This window comes from Pleurodeles waltl, chromosome 4_2, assembly GCF_031143425.1.
Source record: "Pleurodeles waltl isolate 20211129_DDA chromosome 4_2, aPleWal1.hap1.20221129, whole genome shotgun sequence".
Taxonomy (NCBI): Eukaryota; Metazoa; Chordata; class Amphibia; order Caudata; family Salamandridae; genus Pleurodeles; species Pleurodeles waltl.
In genome coordinates this window covers 482329307-482353430 of record NC_090443.1, presented here as the reverse complement: position 1 = coordinate 482353430, position 24124 = coordinate 482329307, and the positions used below count along the sequence as shown (strand labels likewise).

Below are 24124 nucleotides of genomic sequence, written 5' to 3'. Positions count from 1 at the left end.
TATGGAGGGGCTAAAGAGGTAGGTGAGCCATTCTCACTCTAGAACTGATTGCAGACCTATCAGGTGCTAAGTGACCCAAACCCCATCGAAGTCTTTCATTTGGACGACCACTTAGCATGCAGCAAAACACAGCACCATTTTCGATTAGTGTTCTTCAAACCCCTGTCCCAAAATCCTTCGCCCACATCCCCAGCAGAAAAAACACACACAAAGATCACGTTTACAAGCATGACAAGTTTTACAAAGAGTTATTTTTTCCAACTAGGTTGTCAGACCCAAATTACAGTATGAAACATCGTTCTTTATTTTTTTATACCAAACCCCATCTCGCCAGCTCTCTAGAGGCACCTCTTAAGCTCTCACCAAATCCCTGCGTTAAGTGACCCTTCCCTTCATTTTCCCAAATGGTCACCCACATTCTGAAGGAAACATATTATTAGGCAGCTTTTGTGACTCATGAAGGTGGGCTCTAAAGGACAAGGAGAATAGGCTTGGCTTTGCTTGGTTCAGCAGTGGTACTCTGAACCCATTTCAGAGGGACAAATTCAAGCCTTTGGCAGACAATTAAGAGAAATGCCAACACTCGCACTAACCTTTCCTCCACGATGGTAATGGGTTTGCAAAGTACTCATCTGTTGAACGGGTATTTCTATCAAGCATATAGAAACTAGACCGTCATCAACTGTGCAGGGAACAAATCACCATTATTAGTGGTGGCCCACAGGAATCGAAGAGCATTAGAAAATAAAACCTATTAACACCCCAGGATACTTTCGGTTTGTGTTAGATTTTCAAAGTTGTTTATTTTGAATTCTATTTCATCCCCAACCCCAAAACAAACGTGATTTTTCTATTTGTGGCCTGATTTCCAGGTTTCCATGAAGAAGTGTATGAGAATATCTTCAGCGCTGTACAATGCATCTCTTGACCAGGACATGAAAAATCATCCTAAGCACCAAGGATAACCTCGATGTCAAAAAAAAAAAAAAAAAAAAAAAAAAGCACCCTCTCCACTAGCGTGGAAAAAGCTGAGAGATTAAAAAAATATGTACTCAAATAAATACTCTAACTTCCAAACATAATACAGGCACGATATCCCCCTTATTCACCATCACAAAATGAACAGGTTTTACACTCTCAGGAGAGGACAGGCTTGTACAGAGACTGGGAGGTTTATCAAATGCTTTTAGGACCGGGACATAATTGCCTGCCCCTTATGTGGCTGGATTTGTCCAAACCAGTTTGCCCCTTTAATTGGTACCATTCTGTTGAGAAATCACCCAAACACGTCTCAGCCCACAGTCAGATACGGGGAAATGACTTTGGGAACCGACAATGATCTGCCCAGAGCTTCTTCACAGGTGAGGCAACCGTATCTTGGTGGGTAAGTGGTGCGGTTGAGACAGTCTTGCCCTTTTATTTAATCCAACACTACATATTTGATCTTAAAATGAAGCTGTGACCCCCAAATTTCAAGACTGTTGTGCCCGCTGTCTATACATAACAAAGACATCCCTGTGCTCCTTAGCAGATCATCGGACATTGGGATGGTGAATAATGAGGTCTTCCCACCCCCCACCCTTGCAGAAATTTGGTCTGCCTCTTTCTGGTCCCTATTTTCCAGACGGCGGTTGGTATGGCTCCAGAAGGAGGCTGGAGAACGTGTTCACCTTTTCTGCACCCCGAACCTCGTGGGGAAGAAGGGGCAGCTTCACGATGTGAAAGTCTTCATAGAGATCCTCCATCTATGGGGAAGAAACCAGAGAGGACAAGATGTTGTGAGTGGCAGCAAAGATAGCATTTCCCTAACACCCACCCCCAACAATCTCTCAATCTTGTCAACTTGAGGTCATCCCCAGAAGGTAATCGCCATTTGGGTCATGCTTTTTATGGTTGGCAGCCACCAGCAAACCACCACTTCTCACTTGCCTTTCCTCTCCTGCACATCTACTAGGAGAATGCCTGGGCAGGTGTTTCCATAGCTGTAGGAAGTTGGCTCTGTATGTGCTATTTCAAAGTAAGGAATAGCATGCACAGAGTCCAAGGGTTCCCCTTAGAGGTAAAATAGTGGTAAAAAGAGATAATACTAATGCTCTATTTTGTGGTAGTGTGGTCGAGCAGTAGGCTTATCCAAGGAGTAGTGTTAAGCATTTGTTGTACATACACATAGACAATAAATGAGGTACACACACTCAGAGACAAATCCAGCCAATAGGTTTTTATATAGAAAAATATATTTTCTTAGTTTATTTTAAGAACCACAGGTTCAAATTCTACATGTAATATCTCATTCGAAAGGTATTGCAGGTAAGTACTTTAGGAACTTCAAATCATCAAAATTGCATGTATACTTTTCAAGTTATTCACAAATAGCTGTTTTAAAAGTAGACACTTAGTGCAATTTTCACAGTTCCTAGGGGAGGTAAGTATTTGTTAGGTTAACCAGGTAAGTAAGACACTTACAGGGCTTAGTTCTTGGTCCAAGGTAGCCCACCGTTGGGGGTTCAGAGCAACCCCAAAGTCACCACACCAGCAGCTCAGGGCCGGTCAGGTGCAGAGTTCAAAGTGGTGCCCAAAACACATAGGCTAGAATGGAGAGAAGGGGGTGCCCCGGTTCCGGTCTGCTTGCAGGTAAGTACCCGCGTCTTCGGAGGGCAGACCAGGGGGGTTTTGTAGGGCACCGGGGGGGACACAAGTCCACACAGAAATTTCACCCTCAGCAGCGCGGGGGCGGCCGGGTGCGGTGTCGAAACAAGCGTCGGGTTCGCAATGTTAGTCTATGAGAGATCTCGGGATCTCTTCAGCGCTGCAGGCAGGCAAGGGGGGGGTTCCTCGGGGAAACCTCCACTTGGGCAAGGGAGAGGGACTCCTGGGGGTCACTTCTCCAGTGAAAGTCCGGTCCTTCAGGTCCTGGGGGCTGCGGGTGCAGGGTCTCTCCCAGGCGTCGGGACTTTGGATTCAAAGAGTCGCGGTCAGGGGAAGCCTCGGGATTCCCTCTGCAGGCGGCGCTGTGGGGGCTCAGGGGGGACAGGTTTTGGTACTCACAGTATCAGAGTAGTCCTGGGGTCCCTCCTGAGGTGTCGGGTCTCCACCAGCCGAGTCGGGGTCGCCGGGTGCAGTGTTGCAAGTCTCACGCTTCTTGCGGGGAGCTTGCAGGGTTCTTTAAAGCTGCTGGAAACAAAGTTGCAGCCTTTCTTGGAGCAGGTCCGCTGTCCTCGGGAGTTTCTTGTCTTTTCGAAGCAGGGGCAGTCCTCAGAGGATGTCGAGGTCGCTGGTCCCTTCGGAAGGCGTCGCTGGAGCAGGATCTTTGGAAGGCAGGAGACAGGCCGGTGAGTTTCTGGAGCCAAGGCAGTTGTCGTCTTCTGGTCTTCCGCTGCAGGGGTTTTCAGCTGGGCAGTCCTCCTTCTTGTAGTTGCAGGAATCTAATTTTCTATGGTTCAGGGTAGCCCTTAAATACTAAATTTAAGGGCGTGTTTAGGTCTGGGGGGTGAGTAGCCAATGGCTACTAGCCCTGAGGGTGGGTACACCCTCTTTGTGCCTCCTCCCAAGGGGAGGGGGTCACAATCCTAACCCTATTGGGGGAATCCTCCATCTGCAAGATGGAGGATTTCTAAAAGTTAGAGTCACTTCAGCTCAGGACACCTTAGGGGCTGTCCTGACTGGCCAGTGACTCCTCCTTGTTTTTCTCATTATTTTCTCCGGCCTTGCCGCCAAAAGTGGGGCCTGGCCGGAGGGGGCGGGCAACTCCACTAGCTGGAGTGTCCTGCTGGGTTGGCACAAAGGAGGTGAGCCTTTGAGGCTCACCGCCAGGTGTGACAATTCCTGCCTGGGGGAGGTGTTAGCATCTCCACCCAGTGCAGGCTTTGTTACTGGCCTCAGAGTGACAAAGGCACTCTCCCCATGGGGCCAGCAACATGTCTCGGTTTGTGGCAGGCTGCTAAAACTAGTCAGCCTACACAGATAGTCGGTTAAGTTTCAGGGGGCACCTCTAAGGTGCCCTCTGGGGTGTATTTTACAATAAAATGTACACTGGCATCAGTGTGCATTTATTGTGCTGAGAAGTTTGATACCAAACTTCCCAGTTTTCAGTGTAGCCATTATGGTGCTGTGGAGTTCGTGTTTGACAGACTCCCAGACCATATACTCTTATGGCTACCCTGCACTTACAATGTCTAAGGTTTTGTTTAGACACTGTAGGGGTACCATGCTCATGCACTGGTACCCTCACCTATGGTATAGTGCACCCTGCCTTAGGGCTGTAAGGCCTGCTAGAGGGGTGTCTTACCTATACTGCATAGGCAGTGAGAGGCTGGCATGGCACCCTGAGGGGAGTGCCATGTCGACTTACTCGTTTTGTCCTCACTAGCACACACAAGCTGGCAAGCAGAGTGTCTGTGCTGAGTGAGAGGTTTCCAGGGTGGCATAAGACATGCTGCAGCCCTTAGAGACCTTCCTTGGCATCAGGGCCCTTGGTACTAGAAGTACCAGTTACAAGGGACTTATCTGGATGCCAGGGTCTGTCAATTGTGGATACAAAAGTACAGGTTAGGGAAAGAACACTGGTGCTGGGGCCTGGTTAGCAGGCCTCAGCACACTTTCAATTGTAAACATAGCATCAGCAAAGGCAAAAAGTCAGGGGGCAACCATGCCAAGGAGGCATTTCCTTACACAACCCCCCCCCCCCAAACGAAAGAGGATGAGACTAACCTTTCCCAAGAGAGTCTTCATTTTCTAAGTGGAAGAACCTGGAAAGGCCATCTGCATTGGCATGGGCAGTCCCAGGTCTGTGTTCCACTATAAAGTCCATTCCCTGTAGGGAGATGGACCACCTCAACAGTTTAGGATTTTCACCTTTCATTTGCATCAGCCATTTGAGAGGTCTGTGGTCAGTTTGAACTAGGAAGTGAGTCCCAAAGAGGTATGGTCTCAGCTTCTTCAGGGACCAAACCACAGCAAAGGCCTCCCTCTCAATGGCACTCCAACGCTGCTCCCTGGGGAGTAACCTCCTGCTAATGAAAGCAACAGGCTGGTCAAGGCCATCATCATTTGTTTGGGACAAAACTGCCCCTATCCCATGTTCAGAGGCATCAGTCTGCACAATGAACTGCTTAGAATAATCTGGAGCTTTGAGAACTGGTGCTGAGCACATTGCTTGTTTCAGGGTGTCAAAAGCCTGTTGGCATTCCACAGTCCAGTTCACTTTCTTGGGCATTTTCTTGGAGGTGAGTTCAGTGAGGGCTGTCACAATGGATCCATATCCCTTCACAAACCTCCTGTAATACCCAGTCAAGCCAAGGAATGCCCTGACTTGAGTCTGGGTTTTTGGAGCTACCCAGTCCAGAATAGTCTGGATCTTGGGTTGGAGTGGCTGAACTTGGCCTCCACCTACAAGGTGGCCCAAGTAAACCACAGTTCCCTGCCCTATCTGGCATTTGGATGCCTTGATAGAGAGGCCTGCAGATTGCAGAGCCTTCAAAACCTTCTTCAGGTGGACCAGGTGATCCTGCCAGGTGGAGCTAAAGACAGCAATATCATCAAGATAAGCTGTGCTAAAGGACTCCAAGCCAGCAAGGACTTGATTCACCAACCTTTGGAAGGTGGCAGGGGCATTCTTTAAACCAAAGGGCATAACAGTAAACTGATAATGCCCATCAGGTGTGGAGAATGCTGTCTTTTCTTTTGCTCCAGGTGCCATTTTTATTTGCCAGTACCCTGCTGTCAAGTCAAAGGTACTTAGAAATTTGGCAGCACCTAATTTATCAATGAGCTCATCAGCTCTTGGAATTGGATGGGCATCTGTTTTGGTGACAGAATTGAGCCCTCTGTAGTCCACACAAAACCTCATCTCTTTCTTTCCATCTTTGGTGTGAGGTTTGGGGACTAAAACCACTGGGCTAGCCCAGGGGCTGTCAGAGCGCTCAATTACTCCCAATTCCAGCATCTTGTGGACTTCCACCTTGATGCTTTCTTTAACATGGTCAGATTGTCTAAAGATTTTGTTCTTGACAGGCATGCTGTCTCCTGTGTCCACATCATGGGTACACAGGTGTGTCTGACCAGGGGTTAAGGAGAAGAGTTCAGGAAACTGTTGTAGGACTCTCCTACAATCAGCTTGCTGTTGGCCAGAGAGGGTGTCTGAGTAGATCACTCCATCTACTGTACCATCTTTTGGGTCTGATGACAGAAGATCAGGGAGAGGCTCACTCTCTGCCTCCTGATCCTCATCTGTTACCATCAACAGATTGACATCAGCCCTGTCGTGGAAGAGCTTAAGGCGGTTTACATGGATCACCCTCTTGGGGCTCCTGCTTGTGCCCAGGTCCACCAAGTAGGTGACCTGACTCTTCCTCTCTAGTACTGGGTAAGGGCCACTCCATTTGTCCTGGAGTGCCCTGGGAGCCACAGGCTCCAGAACCCAGACTTTCTGCCCTGGTTGGAACTCAACCAGTGCAGCCTTTTGGTCATACCAAAACTTCTGGAGCTGTTGGCTGGCCTCAAGGTTTTTGGTTGCCTTTTCCATGTACTCTGCCATTCTAGAGCGAAGGCCAAGTACATAGTCCACTATGTCCTGTTTAGGCTCATGGAGAGGTCTCTCCCAGCCTTCTTTGACAAGGGCAAGTGGTCCCCTTACAGGATGACCAAACAGAAGTTCAAAGGGTGAGAATCCTACTCCCTTCTGGGGCACCTCTCTGTAAGCGAAAAGCAGACATGGCAAGAGGACATCCCATCTCCTTTTGAGCTTTTCTGGGAGCCCCATGATCATGCCTTTTAATGTCTTGTTGAATCTCTCAACCAAGCCATTAGTTTGTGGATGGTATGGTGTAGTGAATTTATAAGTCACTCCACACTCATTCCACATGTGCTTTAGGTATGCTGACATGAAGTTGGTACCTCTGTCAGACACCACCTCCTTAGGGAAACCCACTCTGGTAAAGATACCAATGAGGGCCTTGGCTACTGCAGGGGCAGTAGTCGACCTAAGGGGAATAGCTTCAGGATACCTGGTAGCATGATCCACTACTACCAGGATATACATATTTCCTGAGGCTGTGGGAGGTTCTAGTGGACCAACTATGTCCACACCCACTCTTTCAAAGGGAACCCCCACCACTGGAAGTGGAATGAGGGGGGCCTTTGGATGCCCACCTGTCTTACCACTGGCTTGACAGGTGGGGCAGGAGAGGCAAAACTCCTTAACCATGTTGGACATATTGGGCCAGTAGAAGTGGTTGACTAACCTCTCCCACGTCTTGGTTTGTCCCAAATGTCCAGCAAGGGGAATGTCATGGGCCAATGTTAGGATGAACTTCCTGAACAGCTGAGGCACTACCACTCTCCTAGTGGCACCAGGTTTGGGGTCTCTGGCCTCAGTGTACAGGAGTCCATCTTCCCAATAGACCCTATGCGTTCCATTTTTCTTGCCTTTGGACTCTTCAGCAGCTTGCTGCCTAAGGCCTTCAAGAGAGGGACAGGTTTCTTGTCCCTTACACAGCTCCTCCCTTGAGGGTCCCCCTGGGCCTAAGAGCTCAACCTGATAAGGTTCAAGCTCCAAAGGCTCAGTTCCCTCAGAGGGCAGAACTTCTTCCTGAGAAGAGAGGTTCCCTTTCTTTGGCTGTGTTGTGGTTGGTTTCCCAACTGACTTTCCTGTTCTCTTGGTAGGCTGGGCCATTCTTCCAGACTCCCGCTCTACTTGTTCACCCTGTGCCTTGCATTGTGCTCTTGTTTTCACACACACCAGTTCAGGGATACCCAGCATTGCTGCATGGGTTTTTAGTTCTACCTCAGCCCATGCTGAGGACTCCAGGTCATTTCCAAGCAGACAGTCCACTGGGATATTTGAGGAGACCACCACCTGTTTCAGGCCCTTGACCCCTCCCCATTCTAAAGTAACCATTGCCATGGGATGTACTTTTCTCTGATTGTCTGCGTTGGTGACTGTGTAAGTTTTTCCAGTCAGGTATTGGCCAGGGGAAACCAGTTTCTCTGTCACCATGGTGACACTGGCACCTGTATCCCTCAGGCCCTCTATTCTAATCCCATTAATTAAGAGTTGCTGTCTGTATTTTTGCATGTTAGGCGGCCAGACAGCTAGTGTGGCTAAATCCACCCCACCCTCAGAAACTAGAGTAGCTTCAGTGTGGACCCTGATTTGCTCTGGGCACACTGTTGATCCCACTTGGAGACTAGCCATACCAGTGTTACCTGGATGGGAGTTTGGAGTGGAACCTTTCTTGGGACAGGCCTTGTCTCCAGTTTGGTGTCCATGCTGTTTACAGCTATGACACCAGGCCTTTTTGGGATCAAAGTTTTTACCCTTGTACCCATTGTTTTGTGAAGAGGCTCTGGGCCCACCCTCCTGTGCAGGTTTTTGGGGGCCTGTAGAAGACTCTTTACTATTTTTAGTTTTGGTTGTCTCATCACCCTTCCCCTGGGGAGTCTTTGTGACCCCTTTCTTTTGGTCACCCCCTGTTGAAGTCTTGGACACCCTTGTCTTGACCCAATGGTCCGCCTTCTTTCCCAATTCTTGGGGAGAAATTGGTCCTAGGTCTACCAGATGCTGATGCAGTTTATCATTGAAACAATTACTTAACAGGTGTTCTTTCACAAATAAATTGTACAGCCCATCATAATTACTTACACCACTGCCTTGAATCCAACCATCTAGTGTTTTCACTGAGTAGTCAACAATGTCAACCCAGGTCTGGCTCGAGGATTTTTGAGCCCCCCTGAACCTAATCCTGTACTCCTCAGTGGAGAATCCAAAGCCCTCAATCAGGGTACCCTTCATGAGGTCATAAGATTCTGCATCTTTTCCAGAGAGTGTGAGGAGTCTATCCCTACACTTTCCAGTGAACATTTCCCAAAGGAGAGCACCCCAGTGAGATCTGTTCACTTTTCTGGTTACACAAGCCCTCTCAAAAGCTGTGAACCACTTGGTGATGTCATCACCATCTTCAAATTTTGTCACAATCCCTTTGGGGATTTTTAACATGTCAAGAGAATCTCTGACCCTATTTATATTGCTGCCACCATTGATGGGTCCTAGGCCCATCTCTTGTCTTTCCCTTTCTATGGCTAGGAGCTGTCTCTCTAAAGCCAATCTTTTGGCCATCCTGGCTAACAGGAGGTCATCTTCACTGAGAGCATCCTCAGTGATTTCAGAAATGTGGGACCCTCCTGTGAGGGACTCACTATTTCTGACTAACACAGTTGGAGACAGGACTTGAGGGGTCCTGTTCTCCCTATTTAGGACTGGAGGAGGGACATTGGCCTCCAAGTCACTAATTTCTTCCTCTGTGATGTCATCATCAGAGGGGTTGGCTTTTTCAAACTCTGCCAACAGCTCCTGGAGCTGAATTTTGGTAGGTCTGGAGCCAATGGTTATTTTTTTGATATTACAGAGAGACCTTAGCTCCCTCATCTTAAGATGGAGGTAAGGTGTGGTGTCGAGTTCCACCACCTGCATCTCTGTATCAGACATTATTCTGCTAAGAGTTGGAATACTTTTTAAAGAATCTAAAACTGTTTCTAGAATCTAATTTCAAACTTTTAACAAACTTTTAAACTCTAAAAGACAATGCTAAACAGGGACTTAACACACAAGGCCCTAGCAGGACTTTTAAGAATTTAGAAAAATTTCAAATTGCAAAAATGAATTTCTAATGACAATTTTGGAATTTGTCGTGTGATCAGGTATTGGCTGAGTAGTCCAGCAAATGCAAAGTCTTGTACCCCACCGCTGATCCACCAATGTAGGAAGTTGGCTCTGTATGTGCTATTTCAAAGTAAGGAATAGCATGCACAGAGTCCAAGGGTTCCCCTTAGAGGTAAAATAGTGGTAAAAAGAGATAATACTAATGCTCTATTTTGTGGTAGTGTGGTCGAGCAGTAGGCTTATCCAAGGAGTAGTGTTAAGCATTTGTTGTACATACACATAGACAATAAATGAGGTACACACACTCAGAGACAAATCCAGCCAATAGGTTTTTATATAGAAAAATATCTTTTCTTAGTTTATTTTAAGAACCACAGGTTCAAATTCTACATGTAATATCTCATTCGAAAGGTATTGCAGGTAAGTACTTTAGGAACTTCAAATCATCAAAATTGCATGTATACTTTTCAAGTTATTCACAAATAGCTGTTTTAAAAGTAGACACTTAGTGCAATTTTCACAGTTCCTAGGGGAGGTAAGTATTTGTTAGGTTAACCAGGTAAGTAAGACACTTACAGGGCTTAGTTCTTGGTCCAAGGTAGCCCACCGTTGGGGGTTCAGAGCAACCCCAAAGTCACCACACCAGCAGCTCAGGGCCGGTCAGGTGCAGAGTTCAAAGTGGTGCCCAAAACACATAGGCTAGAATGGAGAGAAGGGGGTGCCCCGGTTCCGGTCTGCTTGCAGGTAAGTACCCGCGTCTTCGGAGGGCAGACCAGGGGGGTTTTGTAGGGCACCGGGGGGGACACAAGTCCACACAGAAATTTCACCCTCAGCAGCGCGGGGGCGGCCGGGTGCGGTGTCGAAACAAGCGTCGGGTTCGCAATGTTAGTCTATGAGAGATCTCGGGATCTCTTCAGCGCTGCAGGCAGGCAAGGGGGGGGTTCCTCGGGGAAACCTCCACTTGGGCAAGGGAGAGGGACTCCTGGGGGTCACTTCTCCAGTGAAAGTCCGGTCCTTCAGGTCCTGGGGGCTGCGGGTGCAGGGTCTCTCCCAGGCGTCGGGACTTTGGATTCAAAGAGTCGCGGTCAGGGGAAGCCTCGGGATTCCCTCTGCAGGCGGCGCTGTGGGGGCTCAGGGGGGACAGGTTTTGGTACTCACAGTATCAGAGTAGTCCTGGGGTCCCTCCTGAGGTGTCGGGTCTCCACCAGCCGAGTCGGGGTCGCCGGGTGCAGTGTTGCAAGTCTCACGCTTCTTGCGGGGAGCTTGCAGGGTTCTTTAAAGCTGCTGGAAACAAAGTTGCAGCCTTTCTTGGAGCAGGTCCGCTGTCCTCGGGAGTTTCTTGTCTTTTCGAAGCAGGGGCAGTCCTCAGAGGATGTCGAGGTCGCTGGTCCCTTCGGAAGGCGTCGCTGGAGCAGGATCTTTGGAAGGCAGGAGACAGGCCGGTGAGTTTCTGGAGCCAAGGCAGTTGTCGTCTTCTGGTCTTCCGCTGCAGGGGTTTTCAGCTGGGCAGTCCTTCTTCTTGTAGTTGCAGGAATCTAATTTTCTATGGTTCAGGGTAGCCCTTAAATACTAAATTTAAGGGCGTGTTTAGGTCTGGGGGGTGAGTAGCCAATGGCTACTAGCCCTGAGGGTGGGTACACCCTCTTTGTGCCTCCTCCCAAGGGGAGGGGGTCACAATCCTAACCCTATTGGGGGAATCCTCCATCTGCAAGATGGAGGATTTCTAAAAGTTAGAGTCACTTCAGCTCAGGACACCTTAGGGGCTGTCCTGACTGGCCAGTGACTCCTTGTTTTTCTCATTATTTTCTCCGGCCTTGCCGCCAAAAGTGGGGCCTGGCCGGAGGGGGCGGGCAACTCCACTAGCTGGAGTGTCCTGCTGGGTTGGCACAAAGGAGGTGAGCCTTTGAGGCTCACCGCCAGGTGTGACAATTCCTGCCTGGGGGAGGTGTTAGCATCTCCACCCAGTGCAGGCTTTGTTACTGGCCTCAGAGTGACAAAGGCACTCTCCCCATGGGGCCAGCAACATGTCTCGGTTTGTGGCAGGCTGCTAAAACTAGTCAGCCTACACAGATAGTCGGTTAAGTTTCAGGGGGCACCTCTAAGGTGCCCTCTGGGGTGTATTTTACAATAAAATGTACACTGGCATCAGTGTGCATTTATTGTGCTGAGAAGTTTGATACCAAACTTCCCAGTTTTCAGTGTAGCCATTATGGTGCTGTGGAGTTCGTGTTTGACAGACTCCCAGACCATATACTCTTATGGCTACCCTGCACTTACAATGTCTAAGGTTTTGTTTAGACACTGTAGGGGTACCATGCTCATGCACTGGTACCCTCACCTATGGTATAGTGCACCCTGCCTTAGGGCTGTAAGGCCTGCTAGAGGGGTGTCTTACCTATACTGCATAGGCAGTGAGAGGCTGGCATGGCACCCTGAGGGGAGTGCCATGTCGACTTACTCGTTTTGTCCTCACTAGCACACACAAGCTGGCAAGCAGAGTGTCTGTGCTGAGTGAGAGGTTTCCAGGGTGGCATAAGACATGCTGCAGCCCTTAGAGACCTTCCTTGGCATCAGGGCCCTTGGTACTAGAAGTACCAGTTACAAGGGACTTATCTGGATGCCAGGGTCTGTCAATTGTGGATACAAAAGTACAGGTTAGGGAAAGAACACTGGTGCTGGGGCCTGGTTAGCAGGCCTCAGCACACTTTCAATTGTAAACATAGCATCAGCAAAGGCAAAAAGTCAGGGGGCAACCATGCAAAGGAGGCATTTCCTTACAATAGCGTCTTCACTACCACATTCATTAAGTTTAGAAATAATGTAGTCTCGCTCACTTGAGTGACTTAAAGATCACATAACATATTTTGAAGTGAATTCTGGCAGGAAGAGAAAGCTGGTACAGTTCCTTCAAGGCAGAGGAGATGAGTTCCAACTTTCTGTGGTTGGTGATTAGTTGAACTGTTGTGTAAAAAAAAGTGCTTTGATTAGTGATCCAGTCAGTAAGCCATTGACTCTGCTATTTTGTGATACAAAATCCCGAACCGTGTACTCAAAGTTTGCAGGAGGGAGAAAAGGCTCGATTTTGCACATTAGTGTAACCCAAATCCTGACTGTTCGTAAAGTGAAGGAAATGATGCAAGGAAAAACAAGCATGTTTGAAAAGGACACGAAGGGGACTGGGAGCAAATAAATAGTCTAGGGTTAAGGAGTAGCATAAAAGGGCATCCACTGGAGCTCTACTCCGATGATCTTCCATTGATATTAATGGTCAAGGGTAAGTCTGGACATGCGGCAATCCAACACGGTCAAACTGGTACGTCAAAATAATATCACAGCATTAAAACTGTATGAAAATGCAGAAACTCAGAACAGCAGAACGTTGAAATAAAAAACAACAGCCTAGCTCCTAGCCAAGCTGTACTGGGTCTCTCCCAAAGGTGGAAGGTTCCACGGTTTACTTTGATTAGGGGCCAATACTGCCTGGTGTTGGAAGCTGTTGCACTGCCTAAGATAGCCCCAACTTGGTGTAGTTACCAACTTCACCAGTGTGTGACATCTATGCCCTTCACCGGATCAGCTCTTGGTGAACGATAATGCATCCCCCTATGTGGTCCTTTGGAACCAGGCAGCCAGAGCACTGTAACCCACAACTTGCAGTCTTGGTGACAGATTACGGCTCTCACTGCACCATCATAGTCATTAAAACGGAGTTACTCAGCAGTTTCTCAATATGATCTGGGCATCACTTTTGCCTTTGAACAAGTAAGCATATTTAACATTAGAAGAACTGGGCAAGGTAATTCACAATAGTTTCTTTTGCTTTCTGACTAATGATTAGTGCAGTTTGCAGGAGAAAAGCTGGGTGCAGGAGAGGGGTGTGTGTGCATAGAAGGGCCATCAATGAAGGAATGCATAGCCTATAATGACAAAAGTCAATCTTTTGCCTTCTAGCCCTCAGCCCACCCCCAACTAGATTCCTACGTATACTATCACATTGATATGTCCTGGCCGTGGGATGCACCTATCTCTTTGGTTCAACTGTGCCTCCTCACTACCCCAACTGATAGCTGCTGAGTAGTTTCACTCTCATTATCTGTAAGTACACACACTTCTTGTGCTTTACAGTTGTGAGCTTTCCAGCAGTAAGTAAAAGCCCAAGGCAGTACCCCCAGAGTTTCACTGTTATGTACCTTGTAACCATCTGTTTGTAGTGCACAGTACTGTACTCACATGCTCTTCATAGATACTCATGCATACTCCTTATGTTGTGTCAGGACACATGCTACTTGTTTTCTTCTAAGTTGTTTTTTGTGATACAAGACCTGTGGTGCCTCAATATGTGGCCCACAATGCACCATAACAGACTCCCTTCACATTGTTTTCCTCTCAGAAGATGAGTAGTGTTAGTAGAGTATGATGTCCAAGAAAAAAACTGTATGAACTGTGCGTTGTAGAACGTAATGGAGTTGAAAGGAAAAACAACTGATCACAGATTGCTTCTGAAGTGGAGAGTGGGCTTTTGTTAATCTGCAGCACTATGTGCTACACAGTAACATTTTCAGTTTGTAGCAAATTGGCTGTAGATACACATGCTCTGCATAGACTATGAAGTAGTTTCTCCCCAAAAGCAGTGGCTAGTGAGCATATGATGCATACGTTTGGAACGTTTTTAATACAGTATGGCCACCCAAAACCTGCTGGTGGGTGTGAAGGTCTATACAGAAGCCTTTGGTATTGACCAAGTGGCAGCTTTGCAGAGGTCTGCTAAAGGGATGTTTCACAGAAAGGTCAGTGTTGTGCTTTTCTTTTGTGTGGAATGTGCTTTTTGGGGCACAGATAGCGTGGACTTGGCTTTAGCACACCAAGTTTGAACACCATTGACAATCCACCCACCAATGCCAACTTTTGACATGGAGTATCCAATGTGAGGCCTGTCAAAGCCCGCAAAAAGTTGCTTTTTTAGCAGATGGGCTTGAATCTGTCAATATCGTACATGAGTCCAACATCTAATGTGTAATGTCCTCTATGCTAGTGTCAGGGTGAAGGAAGAAAGTGGGCAGTTCAATAGATTGGTTGACATGAAATGTGGAGACCACCTTAGGTAGGAATCTGTGGTTAGTTCCAAGGATCAGCCTGTCCTTATGAACCTGGATTAACGGCTCCTCTATGGTCATTGCCTGTAACCCACTGTCTGTTGGAAAGAAGTGATGGATTCCAAAAAGAAAAACAAAGTCACATGAATTGTGTAGTTCAAATAGTGGACCCATGAGTTGTACGATAACCAAATTTAAGTTGCAAACGGAGGCGTCCTGGGAGGTATGACTCTCTTGGGGCCCTCCATGAAGGCTTTAATGGCATGGATTTTAATGAGGAATGAATGCTCTACGTTTTGCTTGTATGCTGCAACTGAAGCTAAATGTAAACAGATAGAAGGGCCTGCCAATCTTCCTTTCTGCAAATGTGAAAGAAAGCATGTAATGTCTTGCACAGGCACGGGAGAGGGGCGGGTCTATGTGCTTGTAAATACAGTGGTGGAGAAAACGTTTCTTTTTGGCTGCATGACAGGTGTGCATGGTGCCTTTACATGCTTTTGCGCAGGATTTGCGTGCACCTCTCGGGGAGTTTGAGGTAAGCAAACTCTAGGACCTTAGGTGCCAGACGGCTAGATTTAAATCCCTCGAGTCTGGATACCAAAGGTGACCTTGTTACAGACTGAGAAGGTCTGGCCGGGGGCAGTTTGTGTGGGCTCACCAAAACCTCGAAGAGATTGGAGGTCCAGGGTTTCCTAGTCCTAGAAGGCGCCTCTTGTCTCATTTTCCTCACCACATGCAGAATGAGAAGGAGAAAGGTGTAAGCAAATATCCCGAACCTGTTCATCCATAGTGCATCGCCCATGGACTCAGGGTGCGGGTAGTACCGGGAGGGGAAGTTCTCACATTTTGTGATTTAAAGAGGCAGTGCTCCCAGTGAACATTCACTTGTTACTAATATCTCAAAAAGCATTCTTGTATTAGGGGCATGTGCAGTCTGGTGTGTGGCCCTAACCAATCATTACCAAAACCCAATTACCTTTCTTACACTAAATGAACACCCTCTCTGAAAGACAGAAAGCAACTTTTGGAATGCATTACCCTTATTGGTTGGGGCATGTCTTTCCTGTGACAATGTCCAGGGCAGACCCTAAGAAGGGTTGGATGTGCTGAGGAGGAAGGTGGAATTTTGTTGGATGTGAATTAATGGAAAAACAAAAACTGAGAAACCATATTGAAGAAAACCGAATCACGGAAATCTAATTTTAAGGAAAGATAATTTTGATGAAGCACAAATAAATCAAAAATTAAAGGAAACATTTTAAATTAAAGATAAATCACATTAAACTTTAGTGGAGATTAGAGATAGTAAGTTATTTTTGCATTCAGGAATGGGTGATGTTTAGGAATGATGAGGGGTTTTAAAGGTTAGGTGTGGAGTTTAGGATTTCAAGGGTTTTTAGGGATCAAAAATGGGTGGATTTTAGCAGCGGTAAAGGGTTCCTCAGGTTCACAGATAAGGGGAAGGTAGGGATAGTAGGGGGCTTATAAAGTTGAGGGATGGGTGGTGTGCTGGCCTGGTGAAGGCTTCTAAGGTTCAGTGATGGGTAGAGTTTAGGGTGGTGAGGAGATTTTTGGGGTCAGGGATGCGTGTGTTTAGGGGTAGTGAATTTTTTTTTAAGGGATGGGTGGAGTTTACGGGTGGTCAGGGCTTTTAAACATTTAGGGATGGGCGGGGTTTATGCATAGAAATGGGTTTATAGGGTTCACAAATCGCTGGAGTATGGGGGTGGTGAAGTTTAGGGATAAAAGGGGCTTTCAGGGTTGAGGGCAGGGCCAGAATGGGGAACCAAAGCGGACTGGCAAAAATGCTCAAACCTGCCTGCTCCTTTTATCTATTTGTGCAATCTCTTTCCCTCCATCCATTCTCTGTCAATGTCTTTGCTCTCCCTTCTCCTTCTCTAATCACTTTTCCTCTGCCTTTCTCTCGAAGCCTCTCCATGGCTTTTGAAATTAACCTTGGGGAGCTGGAGAAAGTAACAGAGACACCATGAGTTGCCCTGAGCTTTAACAACCAGCCTCCCAGGGTTCCACCCCACCAGGGAAATGCCAGTTTGAATAAAAGGCCTGTCCAGCTCTGGTTCAAGAATGGGTGGAGTTTAGGCGTAGAAAGAGTTTTTAGGGTTCAAGAATGTGTATAATGTAGGGGTCAGGGATGGGTGGAGTTTAGGCACGGTAAGGGATATTTAGGGGGCGGGGTGCATAGTGTTTAGGGGTTTTGCGGTGGTCAGGTATGGACAGTGTTTAGAGGTGGTAAGGGTTTAGCAAATTATAATCATCCAAAGTAATTGTTTGACAATCTAAATATATATATATATATATATATATATATATATATATATATATATATATATTGAAAATGTCACTTACCCAGTGTACATCTGTTCGTGGCATCAGTCGCTGAGATTCACATGGTATGCATGAGCTCGCCATCTGGTGTTGGGTCGGAGTGTTACAAGTTGTTTTTCTTCGAAGAAGTGTTTTCGAGTCACGGGACCGAGTGACTCCTCCTTCTGTGCTCATTGCGCATGGGCGTCGACTCCATCTTCGATTGTTTTCCCCGCAGAGGGTGAGGTAGGAGTTGTACTATAGTAATAGTGCCCGCGCAATGAAAAATGTAAGTATGTACCTATTAAAGGATTAAATAATATATATACAAATGTACAAAATTGAAGGTAACTTCTGAACTGCTACAGGCTTCCGGGGAGGTGGGTGGGTCCATGTGAATCTCAGCGACTGATGCCACGAACAGATGTACACTGGGTAAGTGACATTTTCAGTTCGATGGCATCTGTCGCTGTAGATACACATGGTATGCATAGACTAGTAAGCAGTTAGTTCCCCATAAGCGGTGGTTTAGCCTGTAGGAGTAGAAGTTGTCTGAAATAGAGTTCTTAATACAGCTTGACCTACTGTAGCTTGTTGTGCGGATAGCACATCTATACAGTAGTGTTTGGTGAATGTGTGAGGCGTAGACCAAGTGGCTGCCTTACATATTTCCTGCATTGGGATGTTTCCTAAAAAGGCCATTGAAGCACCTTTTTTCCTTGTTGAATGTGCCCTGGGAGTAATGGGCAGTTGTCTTTTTGCTTTAAGGTAGCAGATTTGGATGCATTTAACTATCCATCTGGCTATACCTTGTTTTGATATTGGGTTACCTGCATGAGGTTTTTGGAATGCAATAAATAGCTGTTTAGTTTTTCTGATGTTTTTTGTTCTGTCAATGTAGTACATTAATGCTCTTTTGACATCTAATGTATGTAGTGCTCTTTCAGCCACAGAATCTGGCTGTGGGAAAAAAACTGGTAGTTCTACCGTTTGATTTAGATGGAATGGTGAAATAACTTTTGGTAAAAATTTTGGATTAGGTCGTAGGACGACCTTATTTTTATGTATTTGTATAAAAGGCTCTTGTGTTGTGAACGCTTGAATTTCACTTACTCTTCTTAGAGATGTAATGGCGATGAGAAAGGCAACTTTCCAGGTTAGGAATTGTATTCCGCAAGAGTGCATGGGTTCGAAAGGTGGGCCCATGAGTCTTGTTAGAACCACGTTTAGGTTCCATGAAGGAACAGGTGGTGTTCTTGGTGGTATAATTCTTTTAAGCCCTTCTATGAATGCTTTGATAACTGGTATCCTATACAAGGAAGTTGAATAGGTAGTTTGCAGGTATGCAGATATTGCTGCAAGGTGTATTTTAATAGAAGAGAAGGCTAGCTTTGCTTTTTGTAAATGGAGCAAGTAATTTACTATATGTTTTGGAGTTGCGTCTAGTGGTTGTATCTGATTATGATGGCAGTACCAAACAAATCTTTTCCACTTACTTGCGTAGCAGTGTCTAGTGGATGGCCTTCTGGCCTGCTTTATGACTTCCATACACTCTTGGCTAAGTTGTAAGTGTCCGAATTCTAGGATTTCAGGAGCCAGATTGCTAGATTCAGCGATGCTGGGTCCGGGTGTCTGATCTGTTGGTTGTGTTGCGTTAACAGATCTGGTTTGTTGGGCAGTTTGATGTGTGGTACTACAGACAGATCTAGCAGTGTTGTGTACCAGGGTTGTCTTGCCCAAGTTGGTGCTATTAAAATGAGTTTGAGTTTGTTTTGACTCAATTTGTTTACTAGGTAAGGAAGGAGAGGGAGAGGAGGAAAAGCGTAAGCAAATATTCCTGACCAGTTCATCCATAGGGCATTGCCTTGGGATTGCTTGTGTGGGTATCTGGACGCGAAGTTTTGGCATTTTGCGTTCTCTTTTGTTGCAAATAAGTCTATTTGTGGTGTTCCCCAGAGTGTGAAGTAGGTGTTCAGAATCTGTGGGTGGATTTCCCATTCGTGGACTTGCTGGTGATCTCGAGAGAGATTGTCTGCCAGCTGATTCTGGATCCCCGGAATAAACTGTGCTATTAGACCAATTTGTGGATTGCCCACTTCCATATTTTTTGAGCTAACAAGCTTAACTGCGTTGAATGTGTTCCTCCTTGTTTGTTTAGATAATACATCGTTGTCATGTTGTCTGTTTTGACAAGGATGTATTTGTGGGTTATGATTGGTTGGAAAGCTTTTAGTGCTTGAAAAACTGCTAATAATTCTAGATGATTTATATGCAGTTTTGTTTGATGTATGTTCCATTGTCCTCTTATGTTGTGTTGATTGAGATGTGCTCCCCACCCTGTCATGGAAGCATCTGTTGTTATTACGTACTGTGGCACTGGGTCTTGGAAAGGCCACCCTATGTTTAAATTTATACTGTTCCACCATAGAAGCGAGAGGTAAGTTTGGCGGTCTAGCAACACCAGATCTAGAAGGTGACCCTGTGCTTGAGACCACTGTGAGGCTAGGCACTGTTGTAAGGGCCTCATGTGCAGTCTTGCGTTTGGGACAATGGCTATGCATGAGGACATCATGCCTAGGAGCTGTAGTATTGTTCTTGCTTGTATTGTTTGGTTTGGAGACATGTGTTGAATGACTCTGTTGAAATTGTGGATCCTTTGTGGAGTTGGCGTTGCTACTCCTTTTGTCGTGTCTATTATGGCTCCTAGATATTGCTGTACTTTGCTTGGCAGAATGTTTGATTTTGCAAAGTTGACGGTGAACCCTAGTTTGTAGAGGGTTTGTATGACTTGATTTGTGTGGTTTGAGCATTGTGTGAGCGAACTGGTTTTGATTAGCCAGTCGTCTAGATACGGGAACACATGTATTTGCTGCCTTCTGATGTGTGCAGCGACTACTGCTAGGCATTTTGTGAATACTCTTGGAGCGGTTGTTAAACCAAAAGGCAATACTTTGAATTGGTAATGTATTCCTTTGAATACAAACCTTAGATATTTCCTGTGTGATTGATGTATTGGTATATGGAAATATGCGTCCTTGAGGTCTAGGGTTGTCATGTAGTTGTGTTTTTTGAGCAATGGTAACACTTCTTGTAGTGTGACCATGTGAAAGTGGTCTGATTTGATGAATGTGTTTACTACTCTGAGGTCTAGAATTGGTCTCAGTGTTTCGTCCTTTTTTGGTATCAAGAAGTACAGTGAATAAACTCCTGTGTTTATTTGTGTGCTTGGTACTAATTCTATTGCATTTTTTTGCAGTAGTGCTTGAACTTCTATCTCTAGAAGCTGTGAATGGTATTTTGATAAATTTTGTGATTTTGGTGGTATGTCTGGAGGGAATTGCAGGAATTCTATGCAATAACCATGTTGGATAATTGCTAGGACCCATGTGTCTGTAGTTATTTTGTCCCATGCTTCGTAATATTGACGTATCCTCCCCCCCACTGGTGTTGTGTGGGAGGGGTGAGTGACGTGTGAGTCACTGCTTGTTGGAAGTGGTTTTGGGGCTTTGAAATCTTCCCCTACTCCTAGGGAATTGCCCCCCTCTATACTGGCCCCGAAAACCTCCCCTGTACTGTCCCTGGTAGGTGGGCGGTGCGGACTGTGAGGTGCTAGCTTGTGTGGCCTGACCCCGAAACCCTCCTCTAAAAGGTGTTTTGCGGAAGGTGTTATAAGATCCTCTGCTCTGCGGGGAGTAGAGTGCGCCCATGGCCTTGGCAGTGTCAGTGTCCTTCTTGAGCTTTTCTATGGCTGTGTCGACCTCCGGACCGAACAGAAGTTTTTCGTTTACTGGCATGTTAAGCACTGCCTGCTGAATTTCTGGCTTGAATCCAGACGTTCTGAGCCATGCGTGCCTACGGATGGTAACCGACGTATTAATGGTCCTTGCGGCCGTGTCTGCTGCATCCATGGAGGAGCGTATTTGATTGTTGGAAATGTTGTGACCCTCCTCAACAACCTGTTTTGCTCTTTTTTGCAGATCTTTTGGGAGATGTTCAATGAGATGCTGCATCTCATCCCAGTGGGCTCTGTCGTATCGCGCTAGCAGCGCTTGTGAATTTGCGATGCGCCACTGGTTTGCTGCTTGGACAGCAACCCTCTTCCCGGCTGCATCGAACTTCCTGCTTTCTTTATCTGGGGGAGGTGCATCCCCAGAAGTGTGTGAATTTGCCCGTTTTCTGGCAGCCCCTACCACCACAGAATCTGGTGGCAGCTGAGAGGTGATGAATACAGGGTCCGTAGGAGGCGCCTTATACTTTTTGTCCACCCTAGGCGTCACTGCCCTACTTTTAACTGGCTCCTTGAAAATGTCCTTTGCATGGCGTAGCATGCCTGGGAGCATCGGCAGGCTTTGGTAGGAGCTGTGGGTTGAAGAGAGGGTGTTAAATAAAAAATCATCCTCTATTTGTTCCGAGTGTAGTTCCACATTATGGAATAGTGCTGCTCTAGCCACCACTTGTGAGTAGGCTGTGCTGTCTTCCGGTGGTGATGGCCTAGTTGGGTATGTGTCTGGGCTGTTATCAGACACTGGTGCGTCGTACAAGTCCCACGCATCCTGATCTTGGTCATCGTGGCTCATGGCGGTGTGAGCTGGCGAATGTGACGGGGTGTAAGTTGGTGAAGCCGGAGTTACAGGTGGAGGCGAGGGAGGAGGTGTTACCTTTTGTGCTGTTTGTTGCTGAGGAGTAAACTGAAGCGTTCTCTTTCGTTTGACAGGTGGAAGGGTACTGATCTTCCCAGTCCCCTGCTGAATAAAGATACGCTTTTGCGTGTGATCCACGTCAGTGGATTGCAGTTCTTGTTCAAATCTATGTTTCTTCATTTGTGAAGACATAGAATGCTCTTCAGTATAAGAGCCTGAAACAGGGTCTGATGTCGCTTTTTTCGGCTCCGAAAACCCTGTTGATTGTTTTTTCGGCTCCGAGGTAACCTTCCTCTTTTTCTGTGCCGAAAATTCTTGGCCTCTATGGTCTTCGGCGCCACTGTCTCGGCGTCGATCCGTGTCGACACCGAACTCTCGGTGTCGACACGGATCGAAAGAAAACAATCGAAGATGGAGTCGACGCCCATGCGCAATGAGCACAGAAGGAGGAGTCACTCGGTCCCGTGACTCGAAAACACTTCTTCGAAGAAAAACAACTTGTAACACTCCGACCCAACACCAGATGGCGAGCTCATGCATACCATGTGTATCTACAGCGACAGATGCCATCGAACATATATATATATATATATATATATATATATATATATATATATATATATATATATATACACACACACATACTGAAATAAATACCTCTGACAAAAATGTTTCTAATAGTAAGACCTGCAAGCACTGGGTTTACACCTTAAAAAATAAGCATACAAATGCCAATTCAACAAAAGTAAATTCTATGAATTAGCTTCTACATACTGGTAAATGCCATTTATCCTGCAAATTTCCATTAAAACAGTTTAGGTGAAATGGTTTCTCAACAATGGTATTCCATGAAATACTTTTTCTAAAACAAAAATCATATACAACCACATTTTTGCCATTGATGGTGAACCCTAGCCATTGGCACAATGATACCACTGCACGTTTCCAAGGCATTGCTCACTGCTGCCGCTCTTGATAAGCCAGTTGTCTAGCTAATGAAAGATGTGAACAGAGTTTCTGTGCAGATGAGATGCCAACATTGCCAAAGACTTTGTGAAGACCCCTGGTGATGTTGTGACTGAGAACGGGCAGTTTGTTCACTGCCTATATGGGTGGTGGGTTGGATATATGGGGATATGGAAGTAGGTGTCTTAAGGCAAGCAACAACAGGAGTCAAATCAATAGAGAAGCGGCATGAGATCCTGCAGGGTGGTCACATGGAAGGGCTCCAACAGGATGTATTGGTTTTACATGCTGAGCTCTAAGGCTGGACATAGGAACACATCCTTCTTGGGAATTAAGAAGTAGAAGGATGACACATTTGACAACCATGCTGGTATTGTGGCCTCCAGCTCAAAGGCACCTATGGTGAGTAGCACCTGCATTTCCTCATTGATTAGCTCGGGATAGTCACCACAGAGGAGGTGGTGGAGTGGAACTCTAGGCAGTAACACTGTTGAACCACTGAGAGCACCCATTCATCATAGGCAATTCTCTCCTACTCGGGAGGAAAAACCTTGGATTCCTTCAACAGGTCTTGTGTGGTCAGGGGAAATGGATAATCACTATGTGGAGGCAGAGGCACCATGATTTGAGTCACCTCGCCAGTTCCCTCTGTATCTTCCTTGGCCAAATCTCTTCGAAGGCTTAGGTCCTGGAATGATTGCTGTTTTTGGTAGCCTTGCATCTGGTAAGATAAATATACTACCCCATCTGGTCTGGTGCTTAAGAAAAGTAGAGCTGGATGTAGAAACATGAAGGTCACCCATTGCATTAGCTGCTTCTATGTCCTACCTAATCTTTTCTTAGTCTCATCAACCAAAGAGCTGAAAATACACTCCCCATCGAAGGGCATGTTAATTAAGCGTTCTACTGGCCAGTGGCCAGAAATCCTGAGCCAAGCATGCCACTGCATGCATATACTGGTGTTTAATACCTGGGAGGCTGTGTCCGCAGCATCTAATGAGCACCTTATATTTGTGCTGGCAGATACCTTGCCCTCAGCTACGAGTTCTTGGCCTCTGGGAAGTGTTTGATGAGCAACTCCATTTCCTCCCAATGATGGAGGTCATATGGGAGAGCAAGCTGGGAGAGCTGGCAATTCGCCAGTGGGTAGGTGCCCAACTGCCGCACACTTCCTTGCAGCATCAATCCTTTTGTGTTCCTTCTCTGGGGCACAAGGGGGGGGGGGGGGGGGGGGGACATCCTTTCTGTGTGGACTATGAGGGAATCAGGAGGAACTTGGCCTTATTTACGTATACTGAATCATCAGTGACTGGCATGCATTTCCTTCTCCACCTGTGGAGTAAGCATGCTAGCCTTCACTAGTTCTTTGAAGTTGGGGAAGATTTTACCTCACCCTTAAACTTAGGCAGATACAGCACTCACTTTTCTGTCTTGGAGAGCATTTC

General features: G+C 46.5%; 1 protein-coding gene across 1 annotated transcript in view; it reads right to left on the bottom strand.

Moving 5' to 3' along the window:
* Window positions 1-214: 214 nt before the first annotated feature.
* Window positions 215-24124, bottom strand: part of GET3 (guided entry of tail-anchored proteins factor 3, ATPase) — a 57639-nt gene continuing 33729 nt past the window's right edge. The window contains exon 7 of the mRNA XM_069231846.1: window positions 215-1745. Coding sequence (XP_069087947.1) covers window positions 1614-1745 — 132 coding nt within the window. The 3' untranslated portion in view covers window positions 215-1613. The remainder of the gene's footprint in view (window positions 1746-24124) is intronic.